Raw genomic sequence first — 27,803 nt, 5'->3', positions numbered from 1 at the left:
GGTCGTGCGTGAAAATCCCAGTAGATCAGCAGTTTCTGAAATACTCAGACCAGCCCGTCTGGCACCAACAACCATGCCACATTCAAAGTCACTTAAATCACCTTTCTTCCCCATTCTGATGCTCCGTTTGAACTGCAGCAGACCATCTTGACCATGTCTACATGCCTAAATGCATTGAGTTGCTGCCATGTGATTGGCTGATTAGAAATTTGCATTAATATTTGAATAGGTGTACCTAATAAAGTGGCCGGTGAGTGTAGATTTAGCAGGCTCTGTATTTCGTTAAAACTAGTTTAAAAGCCTTTTTTCCCTTTAAAACTAATTTCACCACACACTAATAAATAAACAAATAAATAAAAAGTTACTCTTTTTCCCCTAGTCAAATTTAAAATTAAAGGGACAGTGAACAAAACATTTAATTGAGCACTTTGATCCAGATTAGTCGAGCTTCTTCTGTTCAAAAGAACAACTTAAAAAAAATTGACTTCTATAGTTGGTGTTTTTATCATATGGATATTATCAATAACTACTGGTTTCCAACATTCTTCAAAATATCTTTAAGGTTCAACATAAAAAACAAAACTTACAAAGGTTTGGAAGCACCCAAAGGATGAGTAAATGGTGAGTAAATGACCTTTTTTCTGAGAACTACACATTTAAAACTGAAATTCTCTTCCATTTCAATCAAAACAATTTAGAGTTCAAAATATAACAAATAAGTTGGAAAATGTTGAATCCATTTATTTATTCATTTCATTTGTTTATAATTACCAAACTGCTGTGATATCCAGACTGCCACATACTGCCAAAACAACTGACAATTGATAATAGTTATTTCTCACTGGAGAAAGATATTGTAAAGCTTCAATCTCAAAGAAAAATACAAGAAATAACATAGCATATTAATCATTAAAAACAAATATATTTGCATTGAACAACACAGAAGCTTTAAACTCAAAAGCAGTCAGTAAAAATCACACTGATAACACAATGTGACTGAGCAATTAAATATGAAATAAATAGAAATAAATAAGAGCTGTGAATAAACAACAACAAAAAAGAAAAAAACAATTGCAGAAAAATTCAACATTTTTTTCCATCATGAACAAAATGAAACTAGACAAACTATTAAAATTACTAACAGCCACTCTTTCAGTAATTAGTGTAACATTGTTCACTCTGTAGTGCAATGAACAGAAATAGCAGCAGTGAAATTTACCCAAAACATCACAGATAATTAGTCGGTATCCTCAACTTCAGTGAAGATGTCATCCAGGAAAAACTGAGACACCTGAACTGGATCCTTAGCAGATTCCCCAGCAGAAGGGCTGCATTGAGGAGACTGAACAACAGAGCATATGATATTATTAAAAATGCCTCATATGAAAGATGTCATAATTATACACATGAACAACACAATGGTTTGTTTATAGATGATTTATTTGTTGGTGGTGTGTACAGTACCTGCCCATCTGCTGATGTTTGGGAGGCAAGGCTAGCTGGAGACGAGGTAGGTGTTATTGGTATGCGGTGAAGAACAATCTTTGGTGAGTATCCTGATGGTACACGTGTCTCTTCACCAGCTTGCAATTCAAAACCAGGACTTCTGCTTCCAAGCAAAGCCAGAGATGATACCTTAGTCGCTTCATTTCTAGGAGTACAAAAACAGACAGATGCAGTAGAGTAGTTGCTTTTAATTTGAACAGCAGAAAATATTCATCCATCCATCCATCCATCCATCCATCCATCCATCCATCCATCCATGTATTATGTTCAGCAAAATGTGTGTATTACTGTGAGTTTTAACAAGATTTTGTTGTAGCCTGGCCTTTCCACAAATCACCACCTTCTCGTGGTGAAAGGGTTTAAGTGCCTGAATGAACCTAAAAGCTGTGTTATCTAGATTTAAAGGCCCCTGGTACGGACTACCAAAACAAAAAGGTCCTAGGTGTTAGGGCAGACCAAGAAGATTAAAAATACACCTTTTAAGCAAAGTCAAACTGAGGGACATTGCCATGATGAAACCTGGGCCCCACCCTGGAGCCAGGCCTGGGGTTGGGGATTGCAGTCTTACCTATGGAACCCGGGCTGGCACAACCCCAAGAAGCGATGTGGTACCATCCACCTGTCACACACCACCTGCAAGAGGAGCCACAAGGGGCCGGTGCATTGGACACAGTAATTCTTGGGACATGGAATGTCACCTCATTGGGAGGAAGGGATTCTGAACTTATGCGGGAGGTTGAATTGTACCAACAGGAGATAGCTGCCATGTGTTAAAGCCTCCCTGGAAGAACCTGTGCCAGGGTACTGGAGAGATCAATCAGGCTGATGGCTGAACCTCAGATTCAGGAGGAACAATTCAGAATTTGTCCAGGCCATGGAACACAGCTCTGTACCCTTTCTCTAGTGTGTTTGAGATTTCGTGGGAGTCCACCTGTTCGGTCCACATGTGCTTTGTGGATTTAGAAAAGGTATTCAACAGTGTCCATCGTGGCATTCTGTGGGCAATGAAATGCTTAAGGACCGTCTGGTCTCTGTATGGTTTGGTTGGCATTGCCGAAAATAAGTCAGGCTTGTTCCCAGTGCACATAGCAGGAATTCCTTTCATCACTTGTTCTGCTCATTATTGTTTTGGACAGAATGTCTACAGTAGGCACAGTCTGGTTCAGGGACCACAGGATTTCATCTCTGCATCTATTTGCAGATGTTATTGTTCTCATAGCTTCATTGAACCTGGACCTTTCGACATGCACTGGGACAGTTTGCTGCTGAGTGTGGCACAGCGAGGATGAAAATCAGCACCTCCAAGACCAAGGCAATTGTGCTTGACTGGAAAAGGGAAGCTTGCTAACTCCAGGTCAGAGGAGAGTCCTTAGCCCAGGAGGAGGAGCTCAAGTATTTTAGGGTTTTGTTCATGAGGGAGGGAAGGATGGAACGTGAGAATGACAGACAGATTGGTGCAACAACAGCAGTAATTCGGTCAATGTCCCAGTCTATTGTGGTAAAGAGTGAGGTGAGCCTAAAGGCAAAGCTCTCAATTTACTTGCATTGATTTACTACTCGACCTGCATTCCTACTCTTACCTATGTTCATGAGCTTTGTGCCATGACAAAAAGAACAAGATCTTGAATTCAAGTGGCTGAAGTGAGTTTCCTTCACAGGGTGGCAAGGCACACCATTAGAGAGCTCTGTCACCCGAGAGAAAAATCAAAGTAGAGCCGCTGCTCCTTCACATCAAGAGAAGCCAGTTGAGGTGGCTTGGGCATCGGTTTTGGATGCCTACCTAGGAAGGTCTTCTGAGCTGAACTAAATTTTGAACAGAAAATTATTTAAAATTTTGTTCAAATGAAGTTCTTAAAATTAAGAAAATCAAAAGGGAGGGAAAGATTAACTTTTTTGATTGCTGTTTACTTCTTGACTTAACATTTTAAATCATAGGTCTCAAACTCGACTCCTGGGGAGCCGCAGCTCTGCACAGTTTTGCTACAACCCTAATCAAGCAGATACAAACTAATAAAGGCGTTCAAGACTACAAGAAACTATTAAGCAGGCGTGAGTTGGAGGTGGTTGGAGCTAAACTGTGTAGAGCTGCTGCCCTCCAGAAACTGAGTTTGAAACCACTGTTTTAGAGTATTCAGTGCTCTTGTTTAAGTTACTCTTGTGTTACCAAGGCAACAATGCACTTGAATTAACATTCCGGTAAGCTCAGTTATCAGCATCACCATGGAAAATGAAACCATATTCATCATGCTGTCTGGCTTAGGAGCAGAATAAAACCTAGTGGCAGTGGGACTAAAAAAAAGTCCTGCGCTGACCTCTAGGCTGTAAGTCTGGGCCCGCATCAAAGGCCTTCTGAGTCCAGACTTGGGCCGCTGTCTGCCTGTTAGAGACCTATAGTGTAGTGCCTCATTTGTCAAATGCATTCAAATAGCCACTAAAGACCATCTTCATTCTGCCTATTGACCTAACTCTTGAACATTAAAGATGCCATATTGATTCAATATGTTAAATTGTTCTCTGATATCAACATAATAGGTATATGGTTTAGGTGTGATCTGATCTACTAAAAAGCATCTTAATACCATGTGTTAATATGGTCTATATGTCACTAGTGTGAAATGGAAAGTTGTTCCCTACTGAAAAAAAAACAGCTTAAACCAGCCTCGGCTGGTTGGGTGGTTTTAGCTAGTCCACCAGGCTGGTTTTACAGGGGTTTCGGCCACTTCCAAGTTGGTTTCATGCTATTTCCAGCCAGGCCTTAGCTGGTCAGGCTGGGAGATGACCAGCTAAAACCAGCTTGACCAGCCTAGCCGTCTGGGAACCCAGCCAAAACCAGCTATGTCCAGCTTAAAATGGCTGGAAACCAGCCTGGAAGTGGCCTAAACCCCTCTAAAACCAGGCTTGTCAACCAGCTAAAACCAGCCTACCAGCTTAGGCTGGTTTAAGCTGTTTTTTTCAGCAGGGTTCTTACCCTCTAGAAGTGGTTTTCACAGTGACAGGCGTGCTGTGATGCCTTGGCTGCAGGACACTTCGAGCAGCACGGATTTCCTCCACTGATAACCTCTCTAACTGTACTCTACACACACTTGAAGTCTCTCCTATGTGTTGCCTTGATGGAGACTCCACTGACTCCTTCACTTTCGATGTCAGAGCTCGCTGAGGTGTTGTTGAGGCAGCCTGAGGAGACTTCAGCTCATGAGGCTGATCTTTAAGGCATCTTTCAGGTGATCTTAGTGTCATGTGAAATGTACCTAATTTAGAGAAAGACACATTGATGACAGTATCCTGGAAACAAAGGCATATAATGTTGTAAGAAGAACAACTTACTTGTTGTTGGTGATTCTTTGGATTGTGATGCAGGCAGACTCTCTTTTGAAACAATCTCTGGTATGTAAGTGGTAGAGTCTATTGGAGGCATCTATAAAACAGATTTTGAATGGTCATTTCCATCTTGTTTTAAAGTTCATATAGGCGAATCTCAAAAAACAGTGCAGATGACATTTTACTCTAAAATTGTTTTTCAAAAATTTCTAATAAAAGAATTCTATTAATGGAGCCTTTATTTTTAGGTTTTATAAAATGTTATTTTTAACCCAACACAAGATGTCTAATATAAAAAAAAAATGACATAAAAAAATAAATAATAATAGAATAGAAGATTTTTCAGCACATTTCTAAACATAATAGTTTTAATAACTCATTCCTAATAACTGATTTATTTAATCTTTGCCATGATGACAGTAAATAATATTTGACTAGATATTTTTCAAGACACTTCTATACAGCTTAAAGTGACATTTAAAGGCTTAACTAGGTTAATAAGGTTAACTAGGCAGGTTAGGGTAATTAGGCAAGTTATTGTATAATAATGGTTTGTTCTGTAAACTATCGAAAAAATATAGCTTAAGGGGGCTAATAATTTTCACCTTAAAATAGCTTTTAAAAAAATAAAACTGCTTTTATTCTAACCGAAATAAAACAAATAAGACTTTCTCCAGAAGAATAAATATTATCAGGCATACTGTGAAAATGTTCTTGCTCTGTTAAGCATCTGTTAAAAAAACTAATGTTGCATAAAAGTAATAATTACATTATGGTTATGAGACTTAGAAGTACAATTCTTCAATTCTAAAATGAACTATCATGATGCAAAATCTCCCTATAAAAAGGAACACACTATTTTTATCGTGTAACATGTTTTTCCTTTCAGAATTGTTGGGGGTACATTGACATCCGGACAATTAAAGATTTACCAATACGAAATCTATTATGATGAACTGTAGTTAAATGCTTTTTGAAAAGGCATACTTTATCTGAAATCCCTGAAGGTGTCTTCCTCCTCATTGATGGACTTTGAGAAAATTCCTCATTCTCATGAGGACTGCTTGAGTCAAACATTTTTAGGTTTGTGCTGTTCTCCTCAATCTCGTCAGAAACAGGCACAAATGCATCTGACAGCAACATGTGGGAAACTCCTTCACACCAGTTCTCAATCTCATCTGAGTCTATGGGCAGCATATTGCTTTTAAAGGTCCATTCCTCAGCTTGATGGTCCAGAGACTGCTGAGGTGTAGCCAGAGAGGTCTGTGCAGAGCCAGGTGGATGGAGGTCAGTTTTTGAACAATCGTCTATCCTTTTTGATAATGTAGGTTTAGAACACTGTGTGCCTTGAGATCCAAGAGAGATTGAAAGCATGAAATTAGAAGCAAAACCACCCAACCTCTCTGAAATATCTGAATAACTATGTTCGCAGACATTTTAGCTCGGTAAAAAATATGCTTATACAAATATAAATAAATAATAAAATAATTTCATTCACAATAAAAAGGCAAACATTATTTATTTATGGCTTAAGATACACACTGCCTGTCAAAGAAAGTAAACATCTGGATTTATCCAAGCAAACAAGTAAGAGCTTCCCATTGGATAATTATCGCTATTGTCATTTAGAAACCACTTATCATTGGGGCTAACTGGGAATAAAAGCTTCAATTTGTTAAGGAGCATAAAGATTGGACATGAAAGCAATGAAAGAAAGTCATGTTGTTTGAAAAGTCCAGATTTACCCTGTTCCAGAGTGATGGGCACATCAGGGTACGAAGAGAGGACAAGTGATGTACCCATCATGCCTAGTGCCAACCATACAATGCTGCAGCTGGTCAGATTTAGATTCAGCAGCATTAAAGTGTATGCCCAAAGAAGGAGGTTAGCTTGAATGTACTCAATGACAAATTCCAAGATTCATCAGGCTCAAATACAGTGATCCAGTAAGCACAAGACACAATTTTTACACATGGATTGGCAACCACAGGGTCTAGACCTTAACCCTACTGAAAATTTTTGGGATGAGCTGGAGAAAATCTCTGACTGTTTCATTAATACAAGATCTTGGCAAAAACAGTATACAACTGTGAATAATGAATGTTGTGACACTGTAGAAAAATACTGAAATGGTTCCATGAGAAATGCGTGCCATAATCAAGGATAAAGGTGGTCAAACAAATGATTTTTTTCAAAAGGACAGTGTCTTTTTTCCATGTTTTAGAAATATATTTTGCACTCAGCAACATGTATTCTTACCTCTACTACAGGACGGACTTTTCCATTCCACTGACACAGACTGACTTGCAGTTGCCTCTTCTGGCCCAGTATGTACTTGTCTCTCAGTACTGGTTGACTTCTGTAACAGAAAGATGCTTCATAAGTTAACATTCTGCTCCATAATTTAATACTTTGACTATGAGGATCAAAATTACCCAAGTGTCTGACACCCTGTAAAAACATGAACATACTTTGGCTGCATTCTCTTGAAGAGCAGCTGACGAGGCCTCTTTATGAAGGCTCTGCTCTGTAGACTCATTCAATAAAGTCTCCAAAACATCAGCGGGCACCATGCGAGAAACTCCACCACATGCCTCTTCACAGCCCTCTGAGCCAATGGGCAGCAAGCCAGAACTATAATAATATAGCATGAAATATATTCAGTACGTAGATCAGAAGACTGTATACATCAGAGGATAGTCTACCATACCTTGTGAAAACACTACATTGTGTGGATGCCAGTTTTGTTTCCGAGATGCATTCAGTTTTTGGAGTAGAATCTTGTTCTGACTTTAAGGTTGATGGAAACGTAGAATGTGATCTCTCACCACTGTTGGGGGAGTCTGGGAAAATGTTCATTTTGGGAATTGTCAGATTTAGCAAAACCTTGCCTTAAAAACAAGATTAAAGATAATCCTAGTATTATTCAGTGAAGGAAAATACATTACAAACCAAGAGCCAGATCTAAACCCAATGATCATACAGGTTTGTTTGAGACCCTAATCTAATTTGCTCTTTGCTTCTTTAAATTATATTACATTACATCCAACTGTGTCAGAAATGATATTACATCAGTAGAAACACTTATACTGCATGTCAAATTTAGTAAATGTGGCCCAAAGTGTGCAAAAAGAGGTTATATCAATAGTATTTCCACCACCTTTCCCCTGAGCAGGCCTATTCCTCTCGGCTGATACTGACAATTCCACATGTGATGACTGTGCCTCCTCTCTCACCTGTAGATTTCAGATAGACAGAAGTTTTCACATTCAGTCATGCTGAGCAACATTTACATGCACCAGATGCAATCTTTAGAATTTATGGAAGCTAATGATAAATAAGCTATCACTAACTCTTAATAAAAAAGTGATAAAGCTATTTTTTAAGCAATTTTTATAATGTCTGCTGCATTGACTCTAAATTCCACAACACATACTGTTTTAACTAGCGATGATATGAGCAGGGCCCATTTTTTCAAAACTAATTCAGTGGGATTTTGAATCACGGATTGGATCAAACCTTAGAAATGGGTTTTTCAAAAGTAACAGAGGGATTTTAAATTAAGATCAGACCATGTAATCCAATTTTACATTTGATTTAGATCAAACATGCACTTTGGGTTATTCAAAACTTTGAACTCAGATTGGGATCTATTTGATCCAAAAAAAAAAACAGAATTATCCTGACGCCATCATAAGGGTGGATTCAGTTGTGATTTTTAAACCAAATAAAAAAAAAATTTAAAAAAAGTTTTTATTTTTTAAGTGAATGATCACAAACTTAATGATTACTGATGATATATAACAAAACAATATCCAAGCAGTATTGTATTAGAACAAACAAATTTTTTTAAATGTTTGTTGATTGCAGTGTTTGTTTCATAGCATTAAAACAAACAATGGCTGTTTGTGCCCACTGGTATTTTGCCTACCTGTTGTTCTTTGCTAAGCCAGTAGGCTACACTGTTGGTTCCATTTAAGGCTCTGGTAAACTGGATTTGGTAATCCTAATTTGGTATTTGGATCACAGTGATCCAACCAAATGTTCCTTTAGAAAACTTGATCCTTGATCATTAAAAAAAATAATAAAAAAGGGCCCTGATAATTACTTAAAAAATTCTTTGATAATTGCCCCAATAGTAAAATAAATAAATCAATAAATATTTTTTTTGGTTTATTTCTAATTTATCTCCTAAATTTCACAATGTGCACCCAGCTTTACACAAAGATTATATGAAGTGTAGATTTTAAAAATTAACATTTGGCAAGTAAAATAGCTGAATATGAAAATACTGAAAATGTATAGTTAAAAATCCACCAAAATCATTTAATTTATAATAATTTACACAAATATGAAACTTTACTCACTCTCAAGTGGAACCAAACCTTTCATTTTCTTTTTTTCCATTGAACACAAAATAAGTTATTTTGTTACAAGTCACTTGTTTTCTTTTCTACTATGGAAGTCAATGGTTACTGGTTTCCAACATTGTTGTGTTCAAAAAAAGAAAAGAAAAAACAGGTTCAGTGCTTCCCACTCAGACTTTACTTAGATGGGCCGCCCAGGTATATTAACGGCCACCCAAGTAAATTTCATGAGTTTTTTTTTTTTTTAAACCAATATTATCATCCTTTTTTGTACCCACGCAAGATACACATCTTGTTCTGCTCACTGTGTCTGTGTGAGATCTGCCAACAACACTTCCTCAGACAGTCTCGCATGCTTTGCAGAGACCCACCGAGATGCTCCTTTTTGGGGCTTAAAAATATTTCAGGCCGGTGTTTCTAAATCTCAGGATTTGACTTTTGCTTTCGCTTTCTAAAGGTGTTGTTAATTGTATGCGTTTTCGCATTACTCTTTTATTAAAGACTACCTTTCGCTTGGCTTCACAGCTGACAGCACGCGCAGCCGCAACACAGAGAGGAAAAAAGTAAATAATAGATTCCTTAAACTATTCAGCAAAATCTTACTGTGTACTCGGAGAGGACGAAATGACATCCACACTGACTGCAAAATATATGTCCACCATTAGAAATGGTCAATCAACTCATTTGCCTTATTTAAATAATCTACACTTTTTAATTCTAATTATTATTTAATGCAAATTTTTATGAAAATGCTTTAGTGATACTGTACTAAATGTCATGCCAATAAAGCAACCTGAACATTTTTTGTTTCACAGACTATTTTCATTTAAGATTGTTTTGCGTCACGTGTAGTTAACTATTTATGTGCCGTGGGGATAAGATGTGTTTCAATTCGGCTACCACCACAAGTATATTTCAAACCTATGGGAAGCACTGTGGTTTGTGAAGTGTGAGTAAATAATTTCCAAACGTTTAGTTTGGTGTGAAACAACAAAACAACAAAAAAGGAAATCTTATTAGTTATGTCATTCATAAAATTAACCTGAGGTCTTTCTGTCAGACGAGGGCTTCTCAATATATCAGTCAGCACTACGTGGCAAACTCTCTCATATGACAGTCTCTCCTCTTCACCCATCTGGTGGACGTTTTGGACAGAACATCCTCTCACCACATTAACATCATCTTGTGTTTCATTAGAAACCGGCACAAATATATCAGACAACACCGTGTGCGTCACATCTTCATGACCTCCCTCTATTTTCATTTCCACAGATGGTGAATGACTGCTATGACAGAGTTAAAACAAAAATGAGTCCATAATATCAGTATACATAGTAAAGGATATTTAAAAACAAAATAGCCATATCATACCATGCTAATGATTTTTCAGATGTGAATGATGTGAGATCCTGAGTAGACAAAGTCATTATGGCAGGCCTTGCGTCTAATTCTTCCTCAGACACATCTTCTTGCTCCGTTCTCTCTTCTAATTCTTCTTTAATTAGAGGTTCTGGTGAAATGATTTGAGCTTTGGCTGGATCATTAAACCCAATATCAGACTGCTCTTGACTTGAGAAGTCCTCATAAGGAGATGTTTGTTTTGGGATTTTAGGCTTTGCTGGCAACTTGCCTTAAGGAAAAAAACATTATTATAACCCAAATATTACTATACATGCCATACTCTATGCTTTAATTAATATTTATGTAACAAAACCTTAAACTGATGTGTTCATCAAAATAAGTGATTGTATCATGTCAGATTAGAAAGATCAATTTAGTTTTACAATCTCTTGAAGCATCAAAGCTTCAGTTAATGGAACTTTCAATGCATGGAGAAAAATTATGAAAAAGTGTTAAAAATATATAGCATTTTGTGTTTCAGAGAGAAAGACACCATTAAAAGTTGAAAAAAGACAGTTGAAGATACATTACCTCTGCTAAAAGGCTTAGACTTCTCTTGAGATGTTGATGTCATTTGACAAGTATCCTGCTTTCCAGCATCATCTGCTATTTTTTCCTTCTGTGAACACAAATACAGAATCCCAAATCGTTTGTCTTAATACATGCAAAAGAAATGCTATTCCACACTCTCTTTACATGTCTCTTGCATTTTGTCAGTAAACCTAGTCCTAGAAAACCTTCTGCATGTGCATTCATATCATATATAGGCCTGTCACAACACAATCATTTTTGGTGATGCAATATATATCGCCCATACATTAAAACCAATTATAGCAACATTTTAGCTGATTGCACAACCTCCCTATCTCTATTGGAGGTTTCAGTGTCAGTATAGTTAAAAACACTATAGTATTTACTATAAATTGCTATAGTATATTTTCATGTGGGTGTCAGACAAATGAGAATAAATCTGGCACCAGATATCGCAGCCTCTGTTACTTTTTACCTCTGTTACTTTTATGTTAACATTCAATATTATTTATTTAGAATACGAGTTTTCACATTCTGATTCCAAAGCCTAATTATTAAATTGTTAAAATGACTATAATTAAATTCTTGAGAATATTCTTAAGAATAAAATATGATGTGTTTTTTGGAAGAGTATACTTGCATTGAGATATTATATTATCATTCTGGCATTATACTGTATAATGAATGGCAAAAAATGGTCTTATAAAGCAATAATATCGTCTAACGCAATGCATTTTAATGCAATATATTACACAACAAAAAATAGATATTGTGACAGGCCTAATCAAATATATTTTATTTAATGCCATTTCAGCAACAACGACTATTTTCAAGGCAAAAACATTTCATTAATAAATATACACTTAAAATCACAAAGAAATGAGGGCATGAACTAGAAAATATTTGTAACGTTAATATATGCAAAAAAAATCTAAAATTGTAGCATGTGCATTTAGATGGAGCAGCATGTACTACATAAAGGGCATGCACTACTGCACTGCCCTTTATTTTGGGGTGAGTCAGTCTTCTATTTCTCGACTGCAACTTGTTCACAATGCAGCTGCACGTCTTTTAACTGGCACACGCAAATACGAACACATCACCCCGATTTGATCTTTTCTTCACTGGCTGCCGGTGCATTTCAGGATCCATTTTAAGTTACTTTTATTTGTTTTAAAATGGTGTCTAAATGGTACTGCACACCTTTACCTCTTTGAGCTTCTCTGTCCTTACACACCTTCTCGTTCGCTCAGGTCAGCAGACCAGCTCCTCCTGGGTGTGCCCAGGACCAGTCGAAAGCTCAGAGGGGATCGGGCTATTTCACAGACTGCTGCACCAAAATTGTGGAATGAGTTGCCATTGTATATTAGACAAGCCTCTTCCATTACTGTTTTTACATCTCTTCTTAAAACCCACTTGTTCAATTTGGCTTTAAGCACAGCTGGAGATGTTGACATTTTATGTTTATTTATTTGTATTTTAAAGTTTCTTTTACTTTCTGTTGTCAGCATATTGGTTGACTGTGTTGTTTTAAAGTGCTTTATAAATAAAATTGAATTGAATTGATTTGAATTGAAGAGAGTCGTAACTATGTAGTTCAGAAGGCAATCTACTTAAATCAACCAGCAGAAATAATCCACCAGTTTTATTGGCTTAAAATTAATTCGTTAATCGCCCATAAAAATAATTTAAAAAGCATTTATCAACGGATATAGCCACCAATATTTTGTGCATCATTATGAATGAGGACTAATATTTTAAATTAAAAAAATGGTCACGTTTGTTGAATTAAGTTAGATTGCATCTACATGCCAACTATTTCTCATTAGATTATAAGTAGACTGTTAGGTTGAGGTTAGGGTTAGTGTAAGTTGACATGTACTTGTAAATTTTCTTATAGTCAGTTAAATGTCTGTTTAAGGAGCAGTACCAAAACATATTAAGCAGACAGTTTACTAATACTTAAATGGACCATCAAAATAAAGTGTTACCAAAAAATAAACAAACACTTACTTGGTCATTAACTTCAAGGACAGCTTTCTCTCTTTCTTCTTGAAGCTCACTTTCATTGGGGCTTTCCAACTCATTAAAAACACTGTCCATTTCTCCTGAAGAGAGCATGAAGGTGTCAGCCAGCACTATGTGTGACACACCTTCATGCACACCATCACCAGTTTTATCCTTGGACACGTCCATGACTGTACTGTGCATCTGTAAAGACCCCTACATTAATGAATAATTTATATTAATCTATAAGAAATGATGACCTGTATGGACAAAACCAGTCTGACCGCTGGAAGGTCTTGGTCCATCTGGCCATCTTCTATTCGGAGAGGATGCTCATCTGTCATGTCTTCAGAAATCGGCACAGTAGCTATTGAAACTACATTGTCATGTCCAGGATGGGCTCCCAGCTCACTGTCTTCAGAGTTTGAGTGGATTTTAGGATCAATAGTTTCTTGTGCAGATGTTTTCTGTTTGGACTCGGTCTCAGTTTCAGCTTTGGCAAGGGATGATGGCAGACTCTGACTGCTTGCAGGGTCCAACTGGACATTTCTTGAAGGTCCAGCTTTCACACATGGCTTTAGTTTTGGCTTGATCTTCAGTTTGTCTTTGATGGAAAGATCACAGAGAATTTTAGCATCTTTTCTACAACTTTTAGTAACTGATATGATAAAGTTTGAAAAAAAAAAGTCCTACTTCTCCTTTGAGCGGGAGCTTTGGTTTCTAATGTTTTTGTTGGGATCACATCCAACTTTGACACATCTGTAAGCTATCACCAGAAAGGAAAACATTTTAATTTCCTAAAAGTGCAACAAAATATGAACATTCTTCAAACTGCACAATTGCTACACTTCATACCGTGGCAGAATTAGAGGAGAGCATCTCTGATGGACTAATTAAAGAGTTCACACCATCATAACTGCTTTCCTGTGAGGATATTAATTGTGAACTGGCATCTTCTGGATACTTTGAAATAAGAACCAGGGGATCATCCTCATGAGAAATACTTTCACATGGTTTCTCTGGCTCTTCTGATGCCATCTGCAGAGATGCACTACAAAACAAGGTAATCAAGAAGGAATCTAATGGATGATCAAGGTGTTTGTGTAAAAAAATATTTAAAAGAAGTGTCTTAAAAAGAATTGTACCTAGAAGGCTCTTCTGCGAAGGAGGGAGATTGTGAATTGCCTTTGAACAGTGAGGGTGTGTGGACTTGTGCAGGCTGTAGTTCATAGGGCAGTGTGTCCTGCTCACTGCCGATTCCCTCACTGAACAGCTCAGAGGTTGGAATCTCATACAGAGTCAAAATAAAGGTGGGCTCCTCTGTCTGGTAATCTGTGAGGAGGAAAAAAAACATGTAAAATAACACTACTGTTTAGAAGATGGGGGAAAGGACATTTAAAAAACTAATCAAGTGACAATAAAAAGACATTTTTTAATATCACAAGTAATTTCAATTGTAAATAAATGCATCAAATTATAGCCACAATTAAAAATATTGAGCAGCAGAACTTTAAGCATTCATATTAACAATAAGAAATGTTTCTTGAGCATAAGAAATCATACAGACCCCAGAAACCGTAATCACAGCCACAAAGGATTAACAATACTGCAGTAACATTGATATTACACAGTGGCTCAGTTTTCATTACCGGATGCACCTGTTTCCACTCCAGATGAGTTTGAGATTTCAGCTTTTGAATTCCCATCAAGAGGGACACTCCAGTTCTGCCAGAAAGCGCTAATTAGTTAAAAGGCGTTCTTTCATTGAATGAACAGTGAACACAGAATATACACAGTGTAATGTCTGTCAAGACTCTTTACCTCAGAAGCTGATGATTGCTCTTCTGTGCCGTCTTGTTTTGCTGAATCCTGCTTCTCTGGTATTTGGATGTTTTCAGCTGCAGGCACACTAAACGTCAACCTGAAGTACAATTAAACCACATATCATTCATCTGACAATCTTACGCAGATGAATAATTACCAATTAAAGCTGCACCAAAAAACAACAACAACAAACATTAAACATACGTGTCAGTATCATAAAAGTTGTTGGTATGTTGGGTGGGATGATCAGAAAAAGATGAATCCAGACTCTGTGGTTCAAATGGTACCAATGAAGCATCACTAAAAACTTGGTCTACAAGAAAGAAAGAAAAAAAATAATAACAATCAAATGAAGAGACTTAAAGACGTCTGATATTGTGTTCTTTAATCAAAATTGAAGGCTTAATTCACCCCAAATGTTATTATTTTTATCAATTACTCACCCTCCTGTTGTTTCAATTCCTGATACCTTTGTTCACCTTCAAAACACAAATTAAGATAATTTATATAAAAATCTGTAAGCTCACTGACTCAACACGCAATGGTTCTGACTCTATTATATACCAGAAAAAAAAACACACACAAAAGTGTCAAAAACATTTCATGTTACTTCAGGGATTTCAACTATAATCAGAAATAGCTCAAAAGTACAATTTTGTGCATCAAAAAAATAAATAAATAAAAATTGATGCTCAAAAATGTTCTTGGAGCTATATGCAATTACAGTTGAACTACTAAAGTCACATGGAATGTTTTGACAATGTATTTTTTACTTTTTTCTGGACGAGTCAGGACCATTGGTTGTATATCAGTGTTGGGCACGTTCCTTTAAAGGAGTAATTAATTATAGTAACTTCTCACAAATAGTAACTGAGTTACATAATTACAAAATTAACTAATTACCAGGGAAAGTAACTATTGTGTTACTTAAAAAAATCTAATTTGTCAAAGGACTATAAAATAAACAAAACATTGTCCACTAATCCACACAATTTCAATGTTGTTTCGGAACAATGTGATAGACAATGGCAGCATGTCCCGAACGAACGGACGGACGGATGGATATAGATATAGATATGGCATGGGCAGAATCTGTATAAGATTCTGACGGTATGATAACCTTGGATAAGATTTTTTTTTTTAAATCACGATTTCACAGTATTGTGATTACTGCTCTAAAATATATTCTTTTTAAATGTCTGGGTAAAAGACTAAAACTTGTTTCCCTTACAAAACAATATAATTTATTTTTTGAAAGTTCAATTCAATTCAATTCAATTCAGTTTTAGGCCCTTTGCTGTTTACAATATACATGCTACCCCTGGGAGACATTATTAGAAGACATGGGATCAGCTTTCACTGCTATGCAGATGATACTCAATTATATATTTCAACTAAACCTGACGAGACGTCTAATCTGTCCAAGCTAACTGAGTGTATTAAAGATGTTAAAGACTGGATGACCAACAATTATCTTCTCTTAAACTCTTATTGGGCCTAAATCCTGTACACAGCAGATCTCACAACTCGACCTACAACTAGAGGGATACAAAGTTAGCGTTAGCTCTACTATAAAAGATCTGGGTGTCATATTAGACAGCAATTTAACTTTTAAAAATCATATATCCCATGTCACAAAAACTGCTTTCTTTCATCTGAGAAATATCGCTAAGTTACGAAGTATTCTATCCATCTCAGATGCAGAAAAGCTAGTCCATGCTTTTATGACTTCTAGGCTGGACTACTGTAATGCACTGTTTGCTGGCTGCCCAGCATCCTCTATTAACAAACTTCAATTAGTACAAAATGCAGCTAACAGAGTTCTTACCAGGTCAAGAAAATTTGATCACATCACCCCAATTTTATCCTCCTTACACTGGCTGCCTGTTAAGTTTCGTATTGAATTTAAAATATTGCTTTTTACATATAAAGCTCTAAATAATCTAGCTCCTGCTTATCTAACCAATCTTTTGTCTCGCTACAATCCAACTCGCTCTTTAAGGTCTCAAAACTCAGGGCTAGTAGTACCTAGAATAGCAAAGTCGAGTAAAGGAGGTCGAGCCTTCTCATTTATGGCTCCTAAACTCTGGAATAGCCTTCCTGATAACGTTCGAGGCTCAGACACACTCTCCCAATTCAAAACTAGATTAAAGACCTATCTGTTCAGTAAAGCATACACTTAGTGCACCACTTAGGGGGCTTCCACACAGGTTCTGCATCTTGTTGATATACACTGTGAACATCAGCTACGCTAATTATTTTCTTTATTCTCCATTTCCACCAGGGGATACTCTTCCCGAGGCCCTCAGACTATGCAGAGTCACTGATTCGATCCAAGACCAACGACGAGATGATCCCATGGTTTTTTATATCCTGGACCAGGCCGAATCCTGAGCAGCTACTGTGATGGTCATGGAAGAGTGGAGAACATGAGACTGATTCCTGTGACGCTCCAAAGACAGACGAGTCTTCGCTGAGGCCAGCTTCCAGCCTCCGCCACTGAGACTGCAGCTCTGCACAAGACGTTTGGCCAGCGGAGAAATTAAAATGGTCGTGCCCAACTGAGCCTGGTTTCTCTCAAGGTTTTTTTTCTTCACTCCGCCTTTAGTGAAATTTTTTTCCCTCTCCGCTGTCGCCACTGGCTTGCATGGTTCGGGATCTGTAGAGCTGCGCATCGTTGGATTTGCTCTTCAGTATATGGACTCTCAGTAGTGATTATTAAACCACACTGAACTGAGCTAAACTGAATTGAACTTAAACACTACAAACTGAACTACACTGTTCCTATTTACTGTGACCTTTTATGTGAAGCTGCTTTGACACAATCTACATTGTATTAGCGCTATACAAATAAAGGTGAATTGAATTTTTTGAAAGATTTATAATTTTTTGGAACGGTAAACATGTCAGGCTGAATAAATAAAATGAATGATCGACTTCTGCTGTCTTCATTAGTTTAAAAAACACAGATTTATTTAAAATTTAAAATAGCGTCTTTGGATATTTTTTCTGCTAAGATACTGCTGTTCTAAAACGTAAATAAAAAAATCTTATACATTACCTTAGGAATGGTATTACAGACAATTTTGGTGGTTTTAAAACCTTGACTTTTCCAAACCGCAGCATACCTTGAAACGGTTATCGTCCCATGCCTAATCTAGATATTATTTTGTTGAATTCTGTCTGAGTAAGAAGTGTTTTTGGCAAAAAAATTATAATTTTTTTTTGCTTTGACGTCTTAGCTTTGTCTCCTTCTTTGTTAGCAGAGCTTACATTATCACCTGCATAGCCACAAATTTTGGGGCGGCATGTGACGACATGAGGTGCTTCATTAGATTAGAATTACTTCTGCAGGAAGACTCTTTTTATTTTTTTTTCAGGGCATAAGTTGCACGACAAAAACATTCTTGCCTTTCACCTCAATGAGGGAAAGTAGTGCTTATATTTCCAGTTTGCAAATGCTACCTTTGAACATGTTTGACTTGCCATTGTTCTGACTCATGGTCATCGATGTGAGCGCCCCTACTCTGTCTCTGATTGGCAAACGATGGAGATGTACTCTAAGCCAATCATCACATTCTCAGTTAGACTACATTCATGTTCATGTACACCAATCATTATCACTGGTTGGTTATGTGGCCTGCACCAGCGAAGAGACGCTGCTTACATAAAAACCCCTTCAGTGTTCTCAATTATAGTAACGCACATATTTTATCGTCATTAAGGACGTCATAACGGGGTGAAACAGTAAGTCAATTGATTGCTCATCACTGAAAAAAGTAATGCCATTAGTAACCCTGTTTATTTACAGCGCCGTTATTCCCATCACTGCTGTCTATAAAGAATCAGTAAGCTCTCAGATTTCATCTAAAATATCTTAATTAGCATTCTGAAGATGAAAAAAGGTATCGGGGGATTCAAACAACATGAGGGTGAGTAATTAATAACATAATTTAGATTTTTGGGTGAACTAACTCTTTAAATCAAAATTAACAATGAATATAAAAACAATGAAAACCTATCAAAGAAAAGGAGCAGGAAGCATAAGACCCACTATTCTGTTTTCTGAGTTCTGTGCCAGCGCTGACCACAGGGACTGGTGTTTGTGTTGAGCTAAGCAGTGGGACAGGACACCGGAGTTCCTCGTCCTGTTTACATTCCCGCAAATCCACCACAGATGACACAAGCTTATCATCTCCAGAGAAAGGCTCTTTGTCCTGATCTAAATCACAGTGCTGGGCTATCGCAGGGCTCTGATGATCTGGCTTCTCGGCGGAATCTAAAAGACGATGTCACGTCTCGGTCAATGGCTCTAATATTAATGACATTAATGAACAATGCAAGTCTCACCTTCATTAGGCTCTGAGGTTTGTTGAGGGCTCACGGTGACCTGAGGTTCCCATTCTATGCTGGAAGTGGGCTTTGCAAACTGACAGAGTGTTTCATCACTGGAAAAGCTGCACAGATAACAATAGGAAAAACAAGACTGTGGTTAAATTACTAAACGTTGCCATTTAGATTTACTAAATTTGTAGTGCACACCTGACTGGAATAATCCTTTTCATCTCCGTCATCATCTCATTGATCGTGCTCTCTGTGCTCTCAAACTCTGAATCCTGTTCCTCTTGATCACTGATTTGATCTGCAATCTCAGACATTGGGGCTGGAGACGCATCAAGCTCTGTTCTTCTTTCAGGTGCATCTGTATTACAAGTCATTGGTTTGTCAACTGTTTTGGGGATTCCTGCAATCAAAGTTTATCACTTAGTTATGGGTTTCTGACCAACAAAATCAGCTTTATGAAAGAAAGGCATTATATTTATAGAGGTGTTATTTAAAAAATACAAACTAACTTTGTTTACTATAACAGTGAACAATACTTCTAAAGTTGAGAAGTTTCAATGTTAGTACACAGAATTTAAACATGGCGTATAGATCATTAATTGAGAGTTCTCACATATAATACTGTCTCATGGTTTGGTAAGACAACACTGAAACAAAAGAAGAAATGATCGCCAATTATCAATCAGGCAAATATGATAACTGGTTACAAACATTCACTGCAGATTTTATTTGACTCAATGTAAAAAACAGCAGCTGTGATTATTTAGAAATCAATCACATGCCCTCCACTCAGCTTTTGAAATGTTACCATCAGGAAGTAGGTTTAAAATTCCTAGAACCCGAAGAAATGCTTATAAAAGTCATTTGTCCCAATTGCAGTTATTGTTTGATGTGAATAGGGTGATTGTTGAAAATGATCTGTAGTGACACGTATGGGGCTAATATAGTTTTTAAATGTGTGTGGTTGTCTTGTTGTGTGTTATGTAATTGTTGTATGATTATATTTTATATTATGTCACCAGTGTTAAAGACAAATTTCCTGTCTGTGCCAAGCAGAATGGACAAGATTAAACAAACAAACCATTGTGTTAACTTGGCTAATGCCAATTTTAACATTTACCAACATATTAATAATAATTAGTTAATGTAGAGTGTACTAACATTAAATCTTTTCTTAAAGCAACATTAATAAAAGCTAAACTATTGCATAAAAATTACCGTCAATGTTTTTTTAGGTATGCATTAACTGTTTAAACAAAAATTTAACGTTACTGGAAAACAGCAAATCTGGAGGCAAAGAGAATTTAATTTGGATCCACCTCCGTTTCATTTTTTAAGAGCAATAATTGTGCAAGTGTGGATTTATTACTATGATAATGAATGTTAACTTGTAATCTTGCTCGTTTTTTAAATGTCTTTTTGGCAATGACCGAAACGTGACATTTAAAAGTTTTAAAAGATATTTAGTCAGTGTATGATGTTTGCTGTAATCTTCACCACAGTGATTGTCTGTATGTGTGAGGATGTCAGTTTCCAGAAAAGATGACTGGACAGAGATAACTCTTATCAGCACATAAATGTTCTGTTTGATTTGTAATGAGATAGTGGAGTTGTGAAGTGGAAATGTCAAATGAACAAAGGTTTAGGCAGCAGATGGAATACACAGTTTACATCAGACTGATCTGTCTTGCTTTTGCTCTTGTTGCTTTTATTCATAAAAACCGCAAACACTTACCTGGTGCTTTGACACTATTGCATTTATTAATGTATTTTTGCAAAGGTACTTTTTCTTTTAAATGTTAATTAATGTATGTGCAAGTTTATTAAAAAAAAAAGTTTATTTATAACCAGTTTTTCCAGACCTGAATTTTGATGATGAAAATTCAGATTTGGACCTTTGGATTGAGACGTTGAGAAGCCCAGTTGTTAAGGGTTAACTATACAGCAATAAAAGAAAAAAATAACTTACCAACTGATGATATGGAAGGAGAATCATCAGCTGTGGTTCTGAGATCATCCTGGGCATACAAAAAGACATTGAAGAAAAAATATTTTTATATAACTATGTCTTTTCAATAACATCAATAGAGATCACGCGCTGCAGTCATGAGACATACTCATTCACCTTAACATCATGAGGGCTGTTCTCTTCTGGAGAAAGAGTATGTGTGTCCTCTTCTTCAGGACAGTCCCTGTGCTCTTCCTTAATGTTTTCATTAGGTGCGAGCTTCACTTCGTCTTTTAAAGATGAAGTATCTGGAAGACACGAGTTCAATAAAAAAAAAAAAAATAAATGCAGTTTTAACTTCAGTTTAAGTTCATTTATATAGTGCTTTTCACAATAACTACTGTTCCAAAACAGCTTTACAAAAGGTCTAGAAATCAGCCAATCAGAACATATTGTGTGTGTATTTCTGTGTGAGGAGCTTCATACAAACAGGAAGTCAACAGTCCTTTTTTATGGTTATATCATTGTTGAATAAAACTAAAATATGTAAAAAAAATAATAATAATAATAATTATTAAAAATACATTGGAAAGCACCCCCCATTACCAAAATTGAGCCTTCAAATATAGCTGACTGACACCCATTAAACTCAAGGTTTATACACATCTAAGGCTTACTTTGACTCGCTTCTATTGTCTGTATATTTAGAGGTCTGCGGCTGGACTGTGCTACCCGACACAGGCTTGGTGTGGGCTTCAAAACTCTTCTCCTTGTTGCAGTAATGCTCTGCTGGGCAGAAACTGAGGGAGTGTGTGCCTCCATTTCTGCTTCTTGAGAGACCGTAACACTAGAAGAGCCCTGCTCCTCAAAACCCTCTCTATTCTCTTCCACCTGTTAATCACATAAACACTCACTGTTAGCCGATTACGATTTGTTAACTCCACACACAATAACAGATTACACACACATACAGGATGAATTCAAGCACTGACCTGATGGTGTCTGTCAGGTGTTGTGTCCTGCAGATCTTCAGAGGCTGTTGATTCCTCGGCTGTGCTTTGGGCTTGGACCCTGAGGCAACGCTGTACTTCTTCATGAGACACAGACACAACTGCTCTTTTCAGTAATATTTGACCTTCAAGGCATATTAAAAGAAGCATTACACAGATTTTCAAATATCAATAAGTTTTCCATTAAAAAAAGCAATCATTCGAAGGCCTGAGATTAGATAAAGAGCCCAAAAATGGACTGTTGAAAATATTATCCATTTACATTCACATACTGTACGTTATCATTTAAAGATTAAGTCCGCAATTAAAAAAAAAGCTAAAGAAAACTTTTATTTAGCAAGAAACAATCAAGTGATGACATGTGGCAAAATACAACACTGTTCTTTACAAGTATCCTGTATTCACCTTATCCTTTGCGTATGAGCGGGCGCAGCCACTTGAATCTTTTTGACTCGAGACTTCTGCTCTCATTCACTTCCATTCATTTTTAGATCTTAAAAACAGCTTGTTCTGCTGCTTGATGCTGCAAACTGATATTTTCTTATAATATGATTCTACTTTGTCTGTATAATCATGCAAACACTTGTTTGAAGAGCAAGTAGTTTGACCATTTTTTGTGGATAATTATTTCTAGTCATTTCTCTCATATAGGCAGCTCAATCAGAAGTTCTAAAACAATCGAAAAATCAAGCGCACTTCCGAATTGAAGACTAAGGTCAATGAAATCTGTCAGTTTCCACTAAAACATTAAATGACTGCAGACAATGTAGGTTTGCCTCAATTAAAAATAATTACATTTAAAACATTAAAGTAGAAAACCCATATTTTTAATTTGTAAAAGGGTATTATTAAATAGTAGGAAATTATAAATAATTATATTTACTGTAATTAAAAATTACACAGCACTAGTCAATAATAATTACAATGATGCTGTTTACATTTAAATATGAAAAAAACTTACCATTTACTTCAGATGAAGTCAAAGACTGCAAATGCTGCAAATTAAAACCCTAAAAAAATAAAATAAATACAAACAGTGGGTGCACTACACAGCATAAGTTGTTGGCAAATTACTATAATGTGTGTGCACTTAAAGTACTAAGCAATTAAGGCAACTACATTGGTTAAGGTCATGTTTAGAAACAGTTCTTAGTTGTTAACCAGTTTTATTATTATACTTAACATTTGTACATAGGTGATTCTAGAATTGTGGGTACATTTGGCATTTACTAGATATGCCTTCTAGTATAAAAAAGATATTTTGAATAACATACATTACTGTATATCTAAAAGAAGCATCTCTAAAAATAATGCAAATCTTAACTTGTATTAAATATTAATCACTATACCCGTTTTGAATGTGCCTCCTGAATCTTACATTTAGCTTCAATTACAATAAAATATATACAATTCTTATGTGCATTTACCATGATAAAAATCATTTGTATGAAACATTTACTTTCTGTACTATTTGTATTTTCCATAATAAATAAAATTACATTTAGTTTCTGTCCCAATGGTCAACACTGTTACTTCAGTTATTAATGGCCAATCTTTAACAATCTTTAAAGGATTGACAGAAAAAGCATGCTACTTGCTCCAAGTGATGCCTCTTCCAGTGGCAGGGAACTCTGGAAGGCATTGAGTAATGTCAATATCCTCCTCTCGTTCATTTGTACAGAATATTTAGGATGCACCAATTTTAGATAATTTTTTTTTTTTAATATTTCAGTGAATTCCTCATTTCCATTTTGAAAACTATAATATGGTGAATATACATATATTTATGCTTTAGATATGCCATATTGTCTCTGATTTAAGGTTAGCATCTTAAACCAAAACACAAAATAGTGGAAAATGTCAACTTTGTTAGTGCTTTGTTGTTTAACTTGATGTTAAACTTTGTAATTACTGAGAAAATTAAATGTTCCAATGCAACCATTCAAAGAATTTAGTCTTGTTTTACATTAATAATGTATTAAGATGGAAATGACACATTTGTTGTATATCATTCCAGTTTAAAGAAAATGAATGAAAAATTCTTGAAATGAACCCGCAATTCTGGACTGAGTCACATGCTAAACTGAAGTGTGGTTATAAATTGCCATGAGGGGATTATGGATATCACTTTATAAAATGTTTGTATACTGGATGTTTTACCTCCTCCTCCATGCACTGATCAGCGTCCATCACTTCAGAGTCTTGGCTGACCATCTGATCAGGGATGGCAGTGCTGCTCATGTCCTCTGCTGATGAATCTGATCTAGTCTTAGACTGGTCCAGCTGTTCTCTTTCTGAGAGAGCCAGATCGAGCTTGACCTTTGCTGCTCTCGTCTGCTGTCTCGGAGAGCATCTGGAAGAGCTTTGAGAAGCCGCCTCCTGAGCTGCGCTTTCTGGATTGAGATTCTCCCTGACGCATGATAAAGACATCAACACATCTATAACTCGAGAACTGCTGAAATACAATTATACTCAAATTTTTAGAAAATTATTTTGCATACCTATGATCCTCTTCACAACCGTGGACTTCACTACCATCATCTGCAGCAGACAGATTGCGCTTGACCTTCTCTGCTCTCATCCGTCTTCCAGGAGAGCATTGTGGGCTTTTAGAGAACTGTGGCTCATCTTGACATTCAGATGAGTTGTATGACTCTTTAAACCTGTGGTGTTAGAAGCCTTTTTAATAGGGAGTAACTCAAGAGATCACTGTAAGGCAAGTAATGTGCTGAAAGAATGAAGCGTGATTTACCGTGGAGGAGTTCTCTCCAAAACAACAACTGGCTGCTTCTGAAGCTGCTCCTCAGCAAGACGAAGGATCTTGGACTACAGTATAAGACACAAATTATGACTAGTGCTTCATGATTAACATTCCTGTGATCACTACTAAAACAAACTTGTGTTTACTGACATGTACTGGTGTCTGTTTTCACGCTAGATCGCTTTTGGCAGGATTAAGTACCTTATTTCCAGCATCTGTGCAGCTTTCATCTTCAGGCTCTTCTACTGCATCTTCCATCTCTTCTGCTGCTTTTGGTTCAGTACAGTTTCTGGATTTTCTTTTAACCAACTTGGGCAAAGGCTTCTTGGAACGTTTGGAAGAGCTTTTTGAAGTCTCCTGAGCTGCTGCGCTGTCTGGATTGAGCTTCTCCCTGGCATATTATACGGCAATGAATGAAGATGTGTAACGAGAGAAATGCCAAAAGACGATCTTATACTACGTACTTGAGAAAATAATTTGAGAAAAAGCATACCCATGATCCCCTTCAGCACTTGCGGCTGTTGTTGAGACTTCGCTACCTTCAGCTTCCGGCTCAGAACCACTAAAGTCTGTGCAGGTGACAAAATCAGATTGAATCTACAGAGACATTTACATTTTCAGTGTGTATTTTAACATGGAGTGGTAAATAAAATCAAGTAAACTCAACCTTGTGGTGATGTCTTGCTCTTTTAGTCTTCGGTTTTCGTTTTGTGGGTTCCTCATCTTCCTTTACAGACTTTTTGGAGCGTTTCCGTTTTTTATTTGGGATGGTAGACACCTCACTGTGCTCCTCATTCACTGCTTCGCTTTCCACATCAGCATGTTCTTCATTTTGAACTTTTAAGTTTACAAAGGGAATATTTTAAAAATGTACACTGGTGTTGTAATGTTTTCAGTAATCTAAATTCATTAAGTTAATTATTATTTTAATTAAATTAATCATCTTCAGCAAACTTTCAATTCAAAGAATCAAAAAAAAAAAAGTGTAGCAATTTAAAGTAAAAACACACACTTTGAAACACCATCTCAAAGCGTAAAAGTAGGCTGAACATGTTCAGAGGGTTATCTAATTTTGCCCGTTTTTCTTTTCTTTTTAGTGATACGCTAAGGGTTATAATAAACATTTATTCAAGTTGTACGAAATGCTTTAAAATACTAAACTCAAATCATCTCCTGCATTTGTCGGCGCCAATAGCCTAGTGGTTAATGCGTCGACACATAGCACTGAGGTGCTCGCGGCGACCCGAGTTCGATTCCCGGCTCGAGGTCCTTTGCCGATCCTTCCCCTCTCTCTGCTCCCCACACTTTCCTGTCTCTAATCTCCACTGTCCTATCAATAAAGGTGAAAACCCCTAAAAAATAATTCTATATTAAAAAAATTTATAAATAAATCATCTCCTGCATTTACAGTACAATATATTACTTACACGTTCAATTTCGCTTGAGACTTTTCTATTAGTCGTGTTTATAAGTGTGTTCTTCAGCCGTTCAGTGAGCTAAGAAATTGCAGGGATATGCTTAAAAACATAAGACCCAATATGCACATTGGGTATCTTGGATAAAATATACTTCGTGAAACAACGCTGCCTAAAATGTACAAAGTATTTCGTAAAATATATTTTAAATGTTACAAATTCTGTGGTTTTTAATTTTACAGAATTCTACAGAAGTCATTTAATTTAAATGCTGTGATTTTTGTAGCCTAATCTTTATTATTGAACATGGACAAATGTATAATACTTGTCTTGGAGTTTTTATTGTGCTCCTTTTATTCAAACTTACATTTAGATACTTTGATTACAACAATTGATTGTTGCTCTGTACAGAAAAGCAGTGATTTTTGTTGTTTTACTTTTAATAATTAATATCCTTCAAAATATTCTTTCAATTAATCAGAATCCTTTTGGCATTGTGAAATCTAGTGAAAGCATTTTTGAATTATGAAAATTGTCTGATTATGACTATCAATAAGCTATTAAAAAACATTTAGATACTTTTTTCGATATTGCACAACCCAAGTAGCTGCTATAAATTTTAGAAATAAAATAGCTAGTGACACAGAACAAAAAAAGACAACAGGAAACAAGAAAAATTCAACCTATAGAACCTATCAGCAAAAATTATGTTATTTCAATAAATTTGCAGTTAAACTTAAAGCCCTGGTTTATTGCCATTTAGTTTGGTGATTGATCTCACCTCCAAAGTGAGAAATGGCCAAAAAAGTTGATAGAGCTAGAGGAATCTCAGTGGATCAAAACCTTTATATAATTGGCAGTAGAGGCCACAGCCTAGCTCAGCTGTCATCACATTTAGGCTTACGAACAGCAAGTCATTTCAAACTGAAAAATTACAACAGTAAAATACAGAAAAAAAAAAAAAAATGAGTATGATGACTTCCAGAACACTTGATCATTTCTATTCCTTGCCAGTACATTTCCATAACAGGAAAACAATCCTCTCCATTTCCAGGTTTTCAAGGACGTGTGGAAAACCCTGATGACACAATTACTAAAGGATCATGTTACACTTAAAACAATTAAACAATTATAGCAGCTAAAATTCATAGGGTACATTATTTTAAAAGTGTAATAAAAATAGCTTGGTGAGCAAAAGAGGCTTAATAAAGAAACCCTTCTAAACATTATATTGTATATTGGCTTATATATATATATAATACTGTGTGTATATAAGGCAATATCATATTATTATACAGTATTATATATATATAGTCCGTATAGTATAGTCCAGAATTATACAAATGATTTTAAGGTTAAAAGCACACTTAC

General features: G+C 36.3%; 1 protein-coding gene across 3 annotated transcripts; it reads right to left on the bottom strand.

Moving 5' to 3' along the window:
* Window positions 1-720: 720 nt before the first annotated feature.
* LOC130229400 (uncharacterized) lies at window positions 721-25,351 on the bottom strand. Of its 3 annotated transcripts, none has more exons than XM_056458184.1 (32): window positions 25,219-25,351; window positions 25,009-25,082; window positions 24,758-24,919; window positions 24,417-24,666; window positions 23,218-23,266; window positions 22,239-22,381; window positions 21,924-22,137; window positions 21,424-21,554; window positions 21,268-21,316; window positions 19,497-19,698; window positions 19,305-19,411; window positions 19,009-19,233; window positions 15,159-15,267; window positions 14,952-15,051; window positions 14,780-14,855; window positions 14,276-14,462; window positions 13,986-14,181; window positions 13,824-13,896; window positions 13,415-13,734; window positions 13,137-13,334; window positions 11,124-11,211; window positions 10,563-10,821; window positions 10,234-10,477; window positions 7,985-8,060; window positions 7,535-7,715; window positions 7,296-7,458; window positions 7,084-7,183; window positions 5,812-6,170; window positions 4,831-4,921; window positions 4,475-4,754; window positions 1,465-1,651; window positions 721-1,342 (listed from the first exon to the last, which is right to left on the bottom strand). In XM_056458184.1, the coding sequence occupies exons 1-32, from the start codon at window positions 25,273-25,275 to the stop codon at window positions 1,238-1,240; spliced, it is 5,055 nt and encodes a 1,684-aa protein (XP_056314159.1). In that variant the 5' UTR covers window positions 25,276-25,351; the 3' UTR covers window positions 721-1,237. The 3 variants fall into 3 exon arrangements, with proteins under 3 accessions (XP_056314159.1, XP_056314161.1, XP_056314160.1); XM_056458186.1 differs by having other exon boundaries at window positions 7,535-7,667; XM_056458185.1 differs by having other exon boundaries at window positions 10,234-10,474.
* Window positions 25,352-27,803: the final 2,452 nt, after the last annotated feature.

This window comes from Danio aesculapii, chromosome 5, assembly GCF_903798145.1.
Source record: "Danio aesculapii chromosome 5, fDanAes4.1, whole genome shotgun sequence".
NCBI lineage: Eukaryota > Metazoa > Chordata > Actinopteri > Cypriniformes > Danionidae > Danio > Danio aesculapii.
Note: the sequence above shows the minus strand (reverse complement) of the source record. Positions and strands in the feature narration are given on the sequence as shown.